We start from the raw sequence: 17,534 nt of genomic DNA, 5'->3' as shown, positions 1-17,534 counted from the left end.
ATGATAAAAATGGAAAAAGTTTTTGTTTTTTTTTTGCATAAATAACGGTTATTTTTTTAGACACTTAGTTAAATTTTAAAGAAAAATCATGCAAGAGTCGTGCTATTGCCCGAGCCCGTCCGTGGAGTCAGTGTACTCATTCAGGAGCAAGCCGAAGATCATCATCGAGGAGAGAGCTCCCGCTGAAGAGCCAATAAAATTCAGGGGCGGCAACCTCATGTACGACCGGCGCATCAGGAGGGGAAGGGCGTACAAGCACTTCAAGCTGCCCGAGCCGCATCCGCTGGTCCAGGTGCAGCAGTTCAAGCGGTCCAAGCGCGTGATCATGGTGCAGAGGCACCCGAAGCTGCCGCTGCTGCCGCCGCTGGAGGCGGGAAAGGTGCGGGTGGAGGTAGACGTGAACGACTACTTGGTGGAGAGGGCCGAAAACAGGAGGTGCGTCGACGAAGGCACTCAGGTGGACGCTTTGGAGGAAAAGCCACCGTCGCCGGCTTTTGTTCCGAAGAAGACGGGGATAAACCGGGAGACACAAATCTACCCCGGGGACCTTTTCGCGTTCGATAGAACCGTTCAGCTGCTGATCGACGTGATAAACAACAAGGTTTTGGAGCAGGCGACGTTCGAAGTGGTGGAAGAAGAGGATCTGGCGACGCGTAGGGAAAATCAGAGGGTATACGAGGAGAAGAGGTACCAGGAGATCAGAGACAAGGAAAAGCTAGAGCGCCTGGAAAGGCAGTACGATGAAGAGAAGCGGCGAATGATGGAAGATAAAAGAAACCAGCTAGAACAACAGAAGGAGACCAACGATAAAATAGCAGCACTTGTCTATTCGCGCGACTACGTAAAAGAATTGGTTACGTCTGTTCGCGGAGAACTGAGAGAAAAAGGCTACTTTTTTGATCCGGTTTTAAGGGCAGTTAAAGAAACTTTTCTTCCATCCATCATTGAGGACGTTTTAAACCCATCATTCAATAAAAACTTAGACTATGATTCAATTAAAGCACAAAAAAGTAAGTCAGACTACAACGAAGGCAATTCAGATTTCAACGAAGGCAATTCAGACTTCAACGAAGGCAACTCAGACTTCAACGAAGGCAAGTCAAATTTTTTCAGAAATAAGTCAAACTTCAACGAATGCAAGTCAAACTTTTTCAGAAGTAAGTCAAAATTGTTTTCAGAACAAGAACACCTAGAAAGAAATTTCATGGATTACCTAATAAGAAAATCAGTTGAGGAAAGGTATGATGCCTACAAATACGGAAACGCAATTGGTGAAACGGTTGAATCTGTGGAGTCTTCCCATTGTTCTTGCGTCGGGTTAACTACAGCATTGAACGAGCATGACACGGACACAACAGAAGGATTGAACAAGAAGAACTCTCATATATTGGATGCCCCTCACTACACCAGATTCAGCCTTGCACATGAAAGTGATGATGAAAACGAGACTGTTGAAAATGAAGAGCTAGTTTTGGAAATATAGAGTGCTTGGTAGGACTTTAAAGCTGGATTTAGGTTTCATATAAAAGAAAGTTTACTTGATTTTTTTCAACATATATACTCACAGTATTTTTAATTAATAAAAAATTAAAATAGGTCTTCAAAACTTTTAAAGCTTTTTTTAAAGCTTTTAAACAAAACAATTTTGTCTTTGTAGTCTTTAAGTTGTAATATATTAGTTAAGAAAATTTTATTATTGTAGGTTAAAATTATAAATGAGCTTAATACTATATTCTATGCAATGTGATATAGTTTTTATTTTTTGTAAAACAGTTTAAGATTACTTTTATTTTTGCCCTAACTCTGTTAAATTTTTTATAACTTTTTACTAAAAGTTAGTTTATCTACGATTGTCCACAAAAGTTATAAACCACAAACTTTGTTTTTTTTAACAGGTTTTTTTTTGAATGTTCCAGCAATATTCTTTCTGATTTATGTTTTTTTAGAGTTAAATTTTTTTAAATCATAGTTTCATAAAACAAGAATAGATTTACTTTTAGCATACTAATAATTCTCATTATTTTTTACTTTTTTTATATTTTATCATACTTTTTTTGAAATACTTACTTTTATTTTGCTTTGTGTTCTTAAAAAGAGCTTTTCATTACTAAACTATTCTAGCTTAAAAGTTAAATTTAGCCTCTTTTACTTTTTTTTCATTATTTTTTTAAGTTTCAAAAATATATACTGATTTTAAAGGCTTTTAAGTTCCTAAAAATAGAAAACAACCAGTAGTTATACTTGAAATTGGAACTGTTTTGAGATTTTAGCTTTATTAGAATTATAAAAATTGTTACAACACTACTAGCAAAATGACTTTAATAGTTTTTACAGAGAGCACGACGATGCACTAACTAAAAATGTCGCGGGTAAACTCCAGACACACTCCCTTCAGGTTCACCAGCAAGCCGACGGTGGCGGCCGAGCGGAGTTTCGCCGAGAAGCCGAACAACATCATGCACGACAGGAGGGTGGTGCGGGGAAGCACCTACTCGAGGGCGTCGCTGCCCGACGAGAAGAGCCTCACGGAGATGGCGATGCTGTGGGAGGTGCGGAGGAGGAAGAAGCGGTCGAGCGACGTGAAGAGGGACAGTGTGAGGTACAACACGCCGTGGGGGAGGCAAAGCACGCTGAAGAACAACCAGACGGACCTCGTGTACGACGTTCTCGAAGGAACGGAAGCGGGAGACGCGGTCGAGGAGCGGGTCTGCAGGCCGCTCACGCCAAAGTACGTGCCGGCGTCGACGAGCGAGAACAAGGGCTCGCAGGTGAGCGTCGGCGATCTGTTCGAGTTCGACGTGGAGGTGAAGCCGGTGCTGGAGGCGATCGTGGGCAGGGTGCTGCAGCAGTCGCACGACGAGGTGATGGAAGAAGAGGAGCTTGCCGAGGCGAAGGAGCGGCTGAAGCAGTTCGAGGTTATCAGGAACGGGGAAATTGCCGATTTGCAGTGGAGGGAAGAGCAGGACAGGAGGATTAGAGAAGAGGTGAAAAGAAGAAGAGATCAAAGGGAACGGGTGGCGGCTTTTGAACGGAAAAAAGCTGAAGACCTCGAGATTAAAGAATCGGCTAAAGAGTATATTGCTGGGTTACTGCCATCAGTTTTCGAGAGCCTGGAGACTTCGGGGTATTTTTACGACAGTTTCGTGAAAGACTTCAAAGAAAACTCAAAAATTGAAGACCAGGCGGTTAGAAGCCGTGACGCCGCAAACTTGTCGAGGGTTGTTCTCGACGTCATAATCAGAGAAGCTGTCCTTGCGAGACGCGAAGTGCTCAAAACTTACCCACCCACCGGACAAGTGATCAGCGACAGCGACAGTTGCCACGGCAAGGAATGCTGCGATTTCATAGAAACGCTGACGGCAGAAGAAGAAGCCGGAAGGGGCGAGGGAGTGACGTTCGACGAAAACGTGAAACTTTTGAAATCGCATTCGAACTTGGACGCGCCGAATTACGAGTACCCCGGCGAGACGTTCGAAGTTCCGGTGTTTGAAAAGATGGACAGCATCGTCGAGGAGGAGAACGATGAAGAAGTTGAAACTCTGGAGTCTTTTTAACGAAACGATAAAATTGAAACTATAAGTTCTAACAGCACTAGACTTTTATTTGTTTTTTATTTTACGAAAAACCATAGTTTTTTTTGGATAAGATGCAGCAACAACCTTAGTTTTTTTTTTCATTAAAACTTGTAACGTTTTAGAATACAGATTAAATGAAAACAATTGAATAATTAAAATCGAAAAACTATTGTTATTTAGACTATGATTTGTTTAATTAAGTGTCAAAATAAAAATATTTATAGCAAAACAAATAAAAAACAAAAATGTACAGTTTTGTTATTTTTTAAATCTTTGGTATTAAAAAAAAGAAACTAAAAAAAAAATAAAAATAATTTTGTATACTTTTCAATATGTAAGAACCAGCCTTTTTTGTCTACAACTTAATTTATATTAAAAGTACTAAAACAAAAAATCTTTGTTATATTATTTTTTGTTTACTGTGCTTAGTTTGAGAATTTACTTAATAATTTTATTTAAGAGAAAGTTTGTAATTAAATGAACATAAGATCGAATGCATAGTTTAATAACTAGTTTATTCTTAGGTTTAGCTCTTCTGAAAATTATTCATTGAAGTATAGACAAACTAACAAAATAAATCTGTTGTTTTATACTTTACTTTCTAAGGTGAATAGATCGAAAGTTAAGTTACTATTTTGGAATTACATTACTACTCTAAGGTTAAATATTTGCTTTTCCTGTTGTCTGTTTTGTTTTGCTTTATTAAAAATAAAAATCAAAAACCAAAGTAGACTACTGAAATATCATTAATTAATCTTAAATTTAACAACTCCAAAAATAATTTTTGAGAAAAATTTGTAGCTTTGTAAAGCTTTAATTTTAAAGAAACTCAAACCAGTAAAGTGTAGGAAATGTCAAAGAAAATAATACAAAGTTTAATTAATATATTTTTTAACATAAATTTAAAAAAGAATTACAAGTACTAAAAAAATTAAAGACATTATAATGATTTAAACATCTAACTAAATTTTCTTTGTTAGTACTTTTGTAATTTACATTGGTAAATTAGCATGAAAGTTAGTCAAGCACTTCAATTGCAAGCACTTTTAGTCTTTTATACATAATAGAAAACCTACGGCTGTTTAGAAATATAAAACAATATTTATATAAGTATCAAATTATAAGTACTAAAAATCTAAATCAATTCAATTTTCAAGAAACTAAAAACTATTTATTAATTTTAACAAGTTTTATCAAACTAGGTTTTGCTTTGAAATGAGATAAAGTTCAGAAATTTTTGTGCCAATAAGAAGTCTAATTAGTTATAAGCAGTTTTAGTCCTTGTATTTAATAAGAAAACTCATTTTTAATATAATTTTTAATTTAAAATAAAGTTTTTTTTTAGTTAAAAAATTAATATGTAAATGTAAAGTTAAATATAGTAAAAAAAATTTATGGTTAATTTTTCAAGTAGCAATAAATAGTAGCAATTAGCGGTTGATTTTTATTATAAAAGTCGCAATTAAAATAATGAGCTTTTTCCAACGACGCTTTTCTCCACAATCCTTTCTCCTCTAAAACTTTCACTTGGAAGTCAAACTTTTTCTGGTACTCCATGGGTGGATCGTTGTACCTGGTAGTCATGACGACAACCCCGTCTCGCTTGACGACCCTCAAAAGTTCTGGGATCACCCCAGGTTGGAGCTGATCGACGGCGAATCCTCCGCAGTTGAAAACTCCGTCGAACGAGCAATCTTCGTAGTCCAGCCTCGTTCCGGGAACAACTATTTTCTCCTTCAGGTCCCGGTAAATCCCCTTTTTGCGGGCCATCCCCAGCATGCCGCCGCTTCCGTCCAGCCCGTAAATTTCGCCCTCGAAGCCCTGGGTTACCATGGCAGCGGCGACCAGGCCGGTACCGCAGGCGAAATCGAGAACTTTGGTGTCTTTCGTGTTTCCCTGCAGGAACTTGATTCCTTTCGTTGCAACTTGCGGAGGGGTGGTGTAGCCGAAATTTGAAAACTCTTCCTCGTACTCCTCGCATTTGTCCGTGTAGTTGTTCAGCACTCCTTGCAAATCGGAAGAAACAAAGTATTCGTTGTGGACTCTGTCGATTGTGCTCGGCGGGTTTTCCATTCTTGATATTTTTTATATAATTTAATTGCCTTAAAGTTAAAAAAATTCCTTGAAAGCATGGAAAGTTATTAGATAAGGTGTTTCAAAAGTTTTCCGCTTAAACAATTAAAATCTGTTCGCAAAAAATATTTCTATACGCCTTGTATTTCAAAAGATTTGACTTTTATACCAACTTTAATAAAACTTCGATTTTTTTAAGTTTTAAAATTTTTTAAGAAATTTTACAGTAAATAATTAATATGTAAAAAAAAATCTTAGAAAATGCTTAAAAGGTATGAATTATTGATTGACTATCATACTGAAAAGCTCTGTGTCAAACAAAATTCTAAACCTGCTTAACTAAAAATATAAAAAAATTAGAAATAAAAAATAAACAACAACTTACAGCTAAAACAAAACTCTAAAATTCTATTAACATATAGTTATGATAATATTTTCGACAAATTTCAGTAACTATTTAAACTTAAAACATCATACGTTATGATAATTGTAAAATGAAAAAATAATGTTTGTTTTTAGTTTTATTTATTTTTTAGACAAACTCTACGTACGAAGTATGTAATATGAGTTTTTATTTGTAAGCACTGCGTTTACAACACTAGATTCTTGTGACGTCAGTTTAACGTTTTATGTTAATAATGACTTATTGTTTGAATCAATACTAACAATATTATTAACATAAACAAAATTAATAAAAATAACTTTTTTTTTGTAATTATAGTTTACCGCAACTTCTAAAATCATTTAGAGAACATTTTTAATTAGAGTTGAAAAGAAAGGCTTATTTATTCAATTATTTTTTAATTTATCGTCCCAGCTGAACTAATTTGTTTATAATCAAAACATATATTTACAAATTTATAGTTAGATTTATATTATACACTCCTTAAACTTCTGTACTAATAGACTACATAATTTGCTTTAAATGTATTTATAAAATAAAAACATTTTTTTTTCACTTTAAAAACACTAATAACTCAAAAACCAAAAACCAATCGGAAAAGAAAAGTTTTAATAGTTTAAAGGTATAGTTATATATGTTTAGAAACTTATTCGAAATAAAATAATTTAGCTTTTTTCCTATAAAACTAGCTTGTATGTCAATATCTAAACCTGGGGGTATGGTTTAAAAACACAGTTTTACTTAAGTAAAACGTTTAAATTTTTAAAATAGCAATTTAAAACTGAAGACAAAGAATAAATATAGCAGTATTGTTACAAACGCAATTTCCTTTCAGTAAAGTTTTTAAACGCAACTTTAATAACAGAAAGCTAGTTACGGTAATTGTTTCGTAAAACAAGTATAAATTTACAGTATACTTCTAAAAACTAGTAAAAAATTGCTTACTAATCATAAAACTAATTTAAGCTTAAAAAGTTTGAGATAAAATGTTAAGCTACTTACGAGGTAAACTTTAAATATGTTTGTCTAAATAACCTCTACGATAAATTGCTTAGATAGAACAAAAAAAAATATTTAGCTTAAATGAAAGTAATGCATTTAATTGTGTACAACTTACTGATAAAACTTCTGTAACAAAAGTATAAAAAAATGCCCCTTCACGTAAGCATTAGTCCTTTAGGAATGATAACACATTACAAAATGTAACTAAAACTAAAAAAACATTGTCATTAAAAAATTAATGCGATAAAGCTAACCATAAAAATCAAATTTTATCAAATCATATGTTGAAAAACGTTACAATGAAATAAATTGTTACAAACCAGTAAACTTAAGCTTTTTATTTCTAAATTTCTTTTCATATAAATTATTTCTTAACGCATCGTTAACGTTCTTATTGTTGTATTTTTTTCTTCGCTTTATAATAACACGTTTGTCTTTTGTCATTTGTTATCTGCTGGTGTTATGTTTTATTTATTTCCAAAGGTTCAAGCTAAATTATTTATACCTAAGCTTTGTAATTTGGTTTCTAAAAGAAATATATACTTATTTTCGCTAAAACTAGTTTATCTTTTACTAGTTTAGAACTTCGTTTTATTTGACTAATTTCTCCATAAAAATTGAGTATCTTATACTAAACTATTTATAATAAATAATCTATTTGTATATCGCTTTGTCAGAGAAAACATCACATTGGTATTTGTGAAAAATCTTGATTTACTCATGGTATTTAAGAACTTTGTTTATTAAAGTTTTCCGTCAATGTTGTGTACCTGGTAAAAGTTTCGGGTAGTTTTGGCGGTTTTTGTATACTCAAATGTGTAACAGAGTTAACCTAAGTTTCGTATGAACGTTTTGAATGTATATTTAACGTTTTTTCAGTCATTTCTTCGAAGTTTTTGATGAAACTAATACAAACAGTTTTACCAATGAATAAAATAAAGTAAAGACAAATAAAACTTTCTTTTACTAGATTAACTTTTTTTCACGAAATTACATATTTACTTAAAATTATAGGCTAAATGAACATCATTAATAATTCAAGTTTGTACAAAAATAAAATTACTTTTTTTATATCATTTTCTCTCAAATTCTTAAAACTTATGGCGGCTTCAGTTTAAGTTTATACATTTTTAATGTTTAAATTAGCTAGATGTTATAAAATTTTTGAAAGTATTATCAAAACATTTTTAAACTTAATTTTGTAAAATCGTTCTGTTTTAAATAGTTCAAATTTATTTTATTACAGTTAGAACCAAATAATATTGTAAAATCAACTTAGAAATTATATTAGGTTTTATATACTTGTAATGTAGCTTTTTGAAATTACAAGTATGTAAAAAGTCTAAAAAGATAAACGTTCACAAAAAAATATTGATAACATATGAGCTTATGTTTGAAGAGTTATATAATCAAAAAAAAAAAGCATTTTTTTCTTTATAGTAGTTTCAGATTCAGTATCAAAACTACAACTTTAATTTTTGGTATAGTTTTTTCAAAAAAAAAAGAAATCAAATAGTTTTTAATCAAACTATAAGTTAAACTTCTGTTTTTTTTAATACAATAGCATAATATTTTTTGCTTCATTTCTTTAAAACTTTATTTCTGATACAAAACGTTTTGTTTGTTATGATATTAATGCAAATTAAAAGTAAAATACTTGTGGACTGATAATCAAACTAGTATGATAAATCATTATGTAAAAAGTATAGACACAGTGTAAAGAAAACAACATTTTTTAACTACGATACGAAAACTTTTACAAAGTAGTTTTATTATGTTTAATCATTTTGTAACTCTTTCACAGAGATAAAAATAAAAAGTGTTTTGCTATATAAAAATAATAATAATAGCTTTCAACGATGAAATAGAAAAATTTGTATTTTGTGTATTTAGTATTAATGTTTTTTGATGTTAATATTCAAAATGAGGAGTTTTGTAAACATCTGAAAACAAAACTCCAACAAACAATTCTTTGTTAATAATTTTGTTGATTTGATATATTTGATTCGTTCTTCTCTTATTATTAAACTAAAAGTTTAAATAGTTTTATAAATCTTTTTTATGTATTAAATATTAGAATGGTGTTATCAAATTTGATGGTTTTAAATCTTTTAAAGGTTAACGAAGTTAAGAAAAACTAAACTATTAATAAAGTGGTTTTTTGCTCGACGATGCTGTACAAACCTCGACAACAGAAATCTTCTTTTGTACATCAGATGTTTTGATAATATTTTTTTTAGTGCTTTTTGTTGTTTCTCAACACACAATAATGAGATAAATAAATTATAAATGTACTAAAACATACTGCTGCTATTTAGTTTTTACTTAAGATATGGAAAAAAAAATTCTGACGTAGGTTTTTATTTTTTCAAACCTGATTTATTTATTTTTTTGTTTAGTCCTTTAGTGTTCGTAAAAACCAATTTTTTCAATTGAAAAATTAATAAAATTTTATAGTTGTTATTGTGGTATAAGTTTTATTAGAGTAACTTTTTCCAATTTTATTTAGCTACCGGATTTAGTGTAATTACAAAACACTTTAACAAAAAGAAAAATTGTTGTTTTATTTACTCATAATACTGTTAACATGATTTATTTTTGCACTTGCCGGAATTTTGACTGCTTGGAAAGCTGAAAAGATCTTAGTAGTTTGACTGATAATCTAATACAACTAACTGTAAATTTAAGAGTAAAAGTTTTTTTTTCTTTCATACGTTGTATTGTATAAACTGTGAAACATTCATCAAAAAAAATGTTTAGGACCTGTGATTTTTTTGTGTTTTATAGATATTGAAAGTCTAAACAGATTTTTTTGTTTATTCAAAGACTATTTTATAATTATCTAAATGCCGACACACATTTTTAAATTTATTTATCAATTTGCTGTGCGCAGGTTTTAAGAATTTTAAGAACAATTATTTTTTTTTAATTTTGAAAATTGTACTAATTGTCTTTAGTCAGCTTGTGTTTAAAAGTATTTGTATGTGTTAAAGCTATCATTTATAACAACTATAAACAGCTTAGGAAGTTCTCCATTATTTTCAAATGTTACATAGAAGATTAGTTTAATACCAAACATAAAGATCTGTAACATGCTTTCCAACATGATGGGCATAACTGTCTTACAACTTAAATCTGAAAGTATACTTGAAATGCCTAGTAGTAAAAGTGGTCTTTCTACGTGAGACACTTTTATAAATCGGCAATACTTGAAAACAACATTTATTTTTTAACTGCTCAGGTAAACTTAAAATGAATACCCAGTAAAACTTTTTTCTTAATGTTATCTATTTTGTTATTTTTTATGTTCATTTTTTAATCATAAACCTTAATTAAGTCATTTTATTGTTAGTTTGTAAGTTTACTACCTCTGCTTTGCACTTTTTGTTACGAACTGTTAAACTTATAAATAATATTCAAGTTTTATTTGCAGTCAGAAAAATTTAATTAACCGAATAAAATATTTTGTAGCTTTAGTGTTTATGTAGCGATTTTAATTGATGTTGTACTTTGCAGTTAAACAATATAATACTTGTACATGATGTTATAATCATTATCAAAACAAATGTTTTAGTTAAGATCAGGGATTTACAAATAAATTTTTTATAGTTGGCCCCTTGGCAGAGATTTATAAAAAATTTACTTTTATGTTTTACTCCATATTATAAATCACAATATCTGGTGTAAAATAGTTGTTGTCGCCTTACTGGTTATCGCCACCGTTTTTTTTATTGATTACAACTAAAAGAAAATCCTGTGTAGATTATCCCAAAGAACTTTTATTACTTTTCAATATTAAACTAAAATTATAATTTGATTTTTTAGAAAAAAAAACAATGGTTAAAATTCTAAATCGTCATTCTATTGTCCCTTAACTAGTTAGTTGTTATTACCCAAGACTTGAAAAATTACTGATAAATGTGCGATATCGCTTTCTTTTGAAAATATTTGCTTAGACAGATATTTTTTATCTCTCTTTTTTAAGTCAATCGGCCCTGATTAACTTTTATTGAATTGACATGAAGAGATTTTGAAAACTTTTACACAATCAAATTGTTTGATACAAAGAAATTAAATGCATTATACAGCATCGTTTATTTGTATTTTGCTTGTTTAAGTTTAAAAATGATAAATAATCTGAAACATGGTATAATAAACTATTATGGTTTTATTATTTTACTTTCAATATTTTTTTTTCGACTTTATACTAGCTGGACTTATTCAATTTGTATATATAACCTAGGTAATGTAGTAATATTTTAATATTTAATTAATGCGTTATTATGTTCTTAACTTAGGTTTCATAACATGGATGCAATTAATGTAGTAAATAAAACTTAGAATACTAGGGTTCATTTAGAAAACTAATTGTGAACACATTTAAAACTTTTTAATCAAAATTTAGTTTTTTTAACCTAATAGTATAACAACATCTTAAAAAATAATATATTGTCAAATTTAAATACATTAAAGAGTAACAATCTGTTTTAAAAATACTTTCTACTCATACAAATGCACAAAGAGTGATGTGTTGCAAATTAATTCTTATTGGTATACGCTTAGAAATTTTGTAATATAAGAGTTTGTTTACAATTATATTTGTTATTAAATTGTTTATACGGAATTAAAATGCGCATAAACATGAAAATGATTATCATTACGTAGAGTATACAATTGATTTTTTGAACTGTATTTCTAAAAACTTTAAAAATAAATTAGGATATTGAAATAAAACACTTTTAATTTTAACGACCCTTTCTATTTGAACCAATTTTTCATTTTTGTGCAGAAATTTACAAAAAATCTTTAAATAAAAGATATATTCGATGAAAAACAGAAACAATTTTATAGATCGAACAGAAAAATTAAACAAGTAATACTGAGTACTCATAACAAAATAATACTTATACATTCAGCTAAACAAAAATTTCAACTGTACCAACTGGGAGGTATCAGTTAAGTTTTACGCAACAGGAACTTTTGTACAACATTTTACTTCTTTCACATTTGTGTGTTTAGAACTCCACTGATCTTTTAGAACTTCATAAATAAACAACACTGTAGTGTCTAGTCCGCTGAATCTTCGTGTTCCAAAAACTATAATTTTGAAACTGATGCTTAATACTTGACAGCTATAAAGTTTCGGTATTTGTATTAATTTCTTAATTTCAGTAAACACGTTAGAATTGCTATCAAACACTTCACAGCTACTAGTTTTAGATCCACCAATGACAAACAGTTTGTTACCAAGGCCAACTGACCCATGAGAAAGTCTTTCTTGAATCATATCTGGTAAATTATTCCATTTGTTTTTATAATAGTCACATGCTTCAACTGACTTTGGATAACGTTGTCCACCTGAAGCAACAATTTTCCTTTAAAAACAGCATATTCTGCATGATCAAATTTCATTTCAGCAATGTATCTCCATTTATTAGTTGTTGTGTCATACTTTATACAACTAACTTCATCTGTAAATTTACCACCAAAAAGGTTTATTTTTTTTATAAAAGAACAAGCACGATACCACTTAGATATTATACCTTTAGGGAGGCGAACAAAAATGTTTTTTGTTAAAAACTCTTTAGAGAAGTTTCCGAGAAGTTTTGCTAAAGAATAACCAAAATCATCATTGGAATAATACATTTTCCCTTCATCAAAAATTGTTAAAACACTAGATTTATAAGGTAGTATTTTGTCATAGATATCAAACTTAAAACTTGAGTACACCTTTCCAACGTTTGTAAAGCCAGGATATATTATTTTGTACACATCTGCTTCATCGTAGTGATCTTCATTTTTTATCTCGGAAGAAACAATCAGATCAAAATCATCTTGATCACAATATCTATTTTGATACAAGACAGACAAATTTTCAGAGAAAGTTTTGTGTGACATCATAAGTACTGTAATAATATTATACACTTTAACCTAAGTTTAAATACTTACTTTGTATTTTAAAGTAGTACTTTTAATTTGTAAACTGGTAGAAAACATTACTTCTAAACTATTAGTTTTTTACTTAAAATAATTTCAGATGCTTTATAATAACAAATACTGAATAGTTATATTCAAGTGAAAAAATATGCTAATTAAAATAAAATATGTGTACTTTGTGCATTAATAAGAATTTAATTTGATTTAGAGCATATTTCTCTAGTTGAAAACAAAAAATAATAATAAAATAAGTTAATTGAAATTCAAAGCATCTAATTGTGTAATGGATACATGTTTTTCTAATAAATTAATTACCATGAGTATAATAAAGTGGCTTCAAACAAGCTTTCAACACTCATTTAAATTTTAAAACTATTTACTAAAATAGTTAATTGAAAATAAATAAATTTCAAACAATTATTTTAAATTTCTAAAAGTCAAAATTTTTGGTATAAAAAATTACAAACTAGATATTTAAAGTTTATGTTTTACTTTATTGAAGTATAGTTACGATTCTTAAAATAAAAAATAATTTGTAATCTTTTCTAGAAATGTTATCTAAGTTTTAACAATATTTTCATAAAATAGTACCTGTTAAAATCGCAATAGATATTAAAGCTTACAGTAAAACAGAATTCAGAGTTAGAAAAAGTCTTGCCTGAAGTTTAAATAATTTTTTTTGCTATCAAAAAATTAGTTATATTAATAGTTTATTCTTATTGAATCATTTACTTCATGACAGTTAAACTAAAATTTATATTTTATAACTTTTAATATAACTTTTGTTATCACTGACGATTTATCTTTAATAACAACTAAATATAGTTGTTTGAGGGTTTAAAAATTTTAGTAAGGGTAAAAATAAAACGAGTTTGTGTTTTTGGTTTTCAAAAAAGTAGGAATATTTTTGGAGGTATAAAAAATATTTTAGGAATTGTTAAAGTAAAAACCATTTTAAATAAGGTAAAATAATATCATATTTTAATAAAAGCATTACGAGTAAAACATTTGTATATGAAGTGTTAATTTCTATTTAAACTAAGTCTTACAAAACTGAATTTTGTTTACGTTTATCGGTTTTTTTTTTAAATAAAAAGTTTTTATAATAATTGTTTTTATTAAAAAAAAGATTTTTTACAATATTAAAAGTATGTTTGAGGGTTACCTATGTTCCACAGCAGTATTCAATTTAATTAAAACGAAAAATAGAAGATGTGTTAGTTATAAAAACCAAAAGTATAAATAACATTCTTAAATACTGAATAGTTACTTTATTATTAAAATTAATTAATCTTTATGTTTTATTAGTGCTTGATAAATAAAATTAGAGCAAATTTATGTTTATTATAAAAACAAACCTTTTGACTTTATTTTCAAGTTAAATGCTAAATCACTATCGTCAAAAACTAAAAAAAATTAAAATGTTTAATTTTTGTTTTATCATTTAAAATACAATTTATTACTGTTTCTAATGGTATAAAATTATTAAAAGTAAAGTATAAAATGTACGAATGTTTGATTATATACTAATCGAAAACACAATTTAAATACATTTATTAAACTATTGAAGCAACTTTTCATTGAAAATACTTTTACTAAACGAAAGTACTTGTTAATAATTGACAGTAAACTAAAATTTACAGTTCAATATATTGCTTTATATATTTTCACGTACATTATTAGGTAAAAAACATTTAGTTAATTTCGCATTAAAAAAAAAATACTTAACTTTAAACAAACAATTTAAATGCTTTTACATATACTATAAGCTTTTACCTTACGTTTTAGCTTTTAACTTATTCATAAAAATGTAACTTGTATTTTTGCCGTCTTCAGTGTATTTAAAACTTTAAATTATTTAAAAAGATTTTTAAAAAATGTTCATTGAACATTGATTATTTTAAAAATCCTATTAACTGTTTTTTTTAATGTTCGATTAGTTTTAAAATATTTATTATGCTTTTCTAAAAATTCTTCTTGTAACTTATAAACTAGTGTTACTTATTGGTTTTATAAAACTTAGAGAACTAAAAAAACTAATAAATGTTGTTTCTGTTATTTACTAAAGCAAATAATTTTAAAACTTCAATATTTATATTCGAAAAAAAATCTATGAATAAAAGTTATACTTTCTTTAATTAACTTTATTTCATTGTATTGTAAATAAAAGCCAAAACTTAAAACGACTATTACTGAAAATTCACTTAAAAACAAAATATACATATTTCTAAAAGGTAATTATTTGAATAAAATATATTAGCTATTTTATATGTAGCTTATTTGTTTTTCAATATTTTACCCTGAGATGAATTTTAAAAGACATTTTTACAAGATAAAATATTAAAATGATTTAATTAAATTCAAAAGTTTCTGACAAAGAAAATGCGAACTAACACAAAAGTTTTATCAACAACTACGAACAGTAAGATTTAAAATTTTAATAAATTATTTTATTGTTTTTTATTAGTTTAAAAATAACACTTTCCTGTAAGACCTTTTTAAATGTACTAATTAAAACGTTAAATTTCGGGATGAGTTTTTTAAATGCAATATAAATTATTTAACTTAAAATTGCACTTGTAAACTTTATTATTATCCACTTGTCATTTTTATAATGTTGTAGGTAACTACAACTACATTTTAGTATGAATCTATATATAAGTATCGAAGAAGTATTCCAAAAAAAAAAATTTCGAATATTAAAATAATAATAAATTTTAGGTTTTTAAACGTCATAGAATTCGTTTACAAAAGCAAGTACGACTATTAACTTTCAGGATTAAAACTAAAATAAGGTGCGTTGCTTTTTGCCCAAAATAATTTAAACTAGTTGTTTTTAATTAGTTTAAACACTTTTTAATAGAAACTTTTCAAACTTTTATAATATGTCATAAGTACTTTTAATAGTTTAATCTTGTTTGCATAAATAATTTGTCTTTGTACTTATAAACAAGCAAATCATAAAATAACTTGTATGAAGTAGTTGATGCTTTAAAATTTGCTGTTTAAAAGGCATAACTATGCATATTATAGGCATTGGACTGCTAACTTAGAGCCTTAAACTATTTTTTTAATTTTAAATACATAATCCTTTTAAGAAAAAAATTGAAAACCAGCAAAAAATTGTAAAAATTTTCTAGTTTTGATATAAAAACTAATAAAAGCAACATATACTTTGTGTAAACATTTAGTTATCACAATATCATATAAAATATGGTTACGATTTTCATGTTTGCTGTGTTCTAAAAAAATTGAATAATTTTTGTATAAGGAAAACATTTTTCTGGAGTTACTATTATTTTTATTTTTATGTTTAATAACTTTAAAATAAATAAAATTAAAGTTTAAGTTTGTTTGTTAATTTTAAAGTTTGTATGCTGATAAAAAAAAAAGTATAAATTTATAAATTTAACACACTTCCTAAGAAGTTCAAGAAGTTCAAGAAATTTAATGCAAAAGTAGTAACTTTAAAAACTTAAACTATTATGTAATTACTTTTAAATTGAACTGTTTTTGTCTAAAAACTTGAAAAACGAAAAATTCAATCAATGATTTGATTTTAAAAGTTTTAATTTTTTTCAACGTTAACTAAAATTTCAAAACGCATGTGAATGGAAACAAAACTACCATAAACTGACTTATTTATAAAACCAGTTTTAGATAATTTTCAGATAAAACTGTTAGCTACTTAGTTAAGTACAGATATTATATACATCAATAATTTAGTATCTAATTTTAATTTAGTATCTAATTTTATTCATTTTGAAATTTACTTTATTATTTTGAAATATTGTTTTAAGTCTACTTCTAATTTAATTGATTTAAAAAAATAATTTATTTTAACGGCGTTTTTATTTTCAGCAGGAATTTAAATGTGCAAAAAAAAATCTACAAAAGTATATGAAAAATAGGAATCTTTGAAAACAAAAGCAAGTTTTTGTTAAAAACAGATACCTTTTTACAAAATAAAACAAAACAAAAAATAATAAAAGGCAAACAAAATAATACAATTCGATAATAATAATAATAATAATAGAAAAACTATACTAGTTATAAAACGAAACTTTCAACTGAATTCGTCTATAAGGTATCCGTTTTGAAGTTTTACTCTACAGGAACTTTTATACAACAACATACTTCTTTATTGTTTAACAGTTTGTTTTCTTTCGTACTCCACTGATCCTTGAGAATATCATATATAAACATCATTTCAGTTTTTATTGGGTTTTTCACAGTTTTTGCGAAAACTACAATTTTATAACCAATGCCTACTAATGGTATTGCATGATACCTAAGATGTGTTGAGCTAAATTCCTTTATTTTAGTAAACACTTTAGAACTCCAGTCAAATACTTTACAGCTAGTTATGTACTCACCGCAAATGACAAACAACTTGTTACTGAGGCCAACTGAACCATGACGACTTCTTCCTTAAACCATATCGGGCAAAAAACTCCATTTGTTATCATAATGATCGTACGATTCAACTGAATTTAATCTAAAAACACCACCAGAAACAACAATCTTCCCTTCAAAAACGGAAC

General features: G+C 27.9%; 2 protein-coding genes across 2 annotated transcripts; one reads left to right on the top strand and one right to left on the bottom strand.

Annotated features, from left to right (window-relative positions):
• The first annotated feature begins 2,360 nt into the window (after nucleotides 1–2,360).
• LOC145846206 (radial spoke head protein 3 homolog) lies at nucleotides 2,361–3,554 on the top strand. The gene has a single exon (XM_082953118.1). It carries the CDS (start codon nucleotides 2,361–2,363, stop codon nucleotides 3,552–3,554), a length of 1,194 nt encoding a protein of 397 aa, XP_082809244.1.
• A 1,419-nt stretch (nucleotides 3,555–4,973) lies between these two features.
• LOC145846205 (methyltransferase-like protein 27) lies at nucleotides 4,974–5,648 on the bottom strand. The gene has a single exon (XM_082953117.1). The coding sequence runs from the start codon at nucleotides 5,646–5,648 to the stop codon at nucleotides 4,974–4,976; it is 675 nt and encodes a 224-aa protein (XP_082809243.1).
• Nucleotides 5,649–17,534: the final 11,886 nt, after the last annotated feature.

The sequence above is a fragment of the Thalia democratica genome, unplaced genomic scaffold, assembly GCF_965202585.1.
Source record: "Thalia democratica unplaced genomic scaffold, ktThaDemo2.hap1.1 HAP1_SCAFFOLD_349, whole genome shotgun sequence".
Classification (NCBI taxonomy): Eukaryota; Metazoa; Chordata; class Thaliacea; order Salpida; family Salpidae; genus Thalia; species Thalia democratica.
Note: the sequence above shows the minus strand (reverse complement) of the source record. Positions and strands in the feature narration are given on the sequence as shown.

Excerpts from the sequence above, each read along its gene's own strand:
- LOC145846206 (XM_082953118.1), top strand. The coding sequence starts at position 2,361 with ATGTCGCGGGTAAACTCCAGACACACTCCCTTCAGGTTCACCAGCAAG.
- LOC145846205 (XM_082953117.1), bottom strand. The coding sequence starts at position 5,648 with ATGGAAAACCCGCCGAGCACAATCGACAGAGTCCACAACGAATACTTT.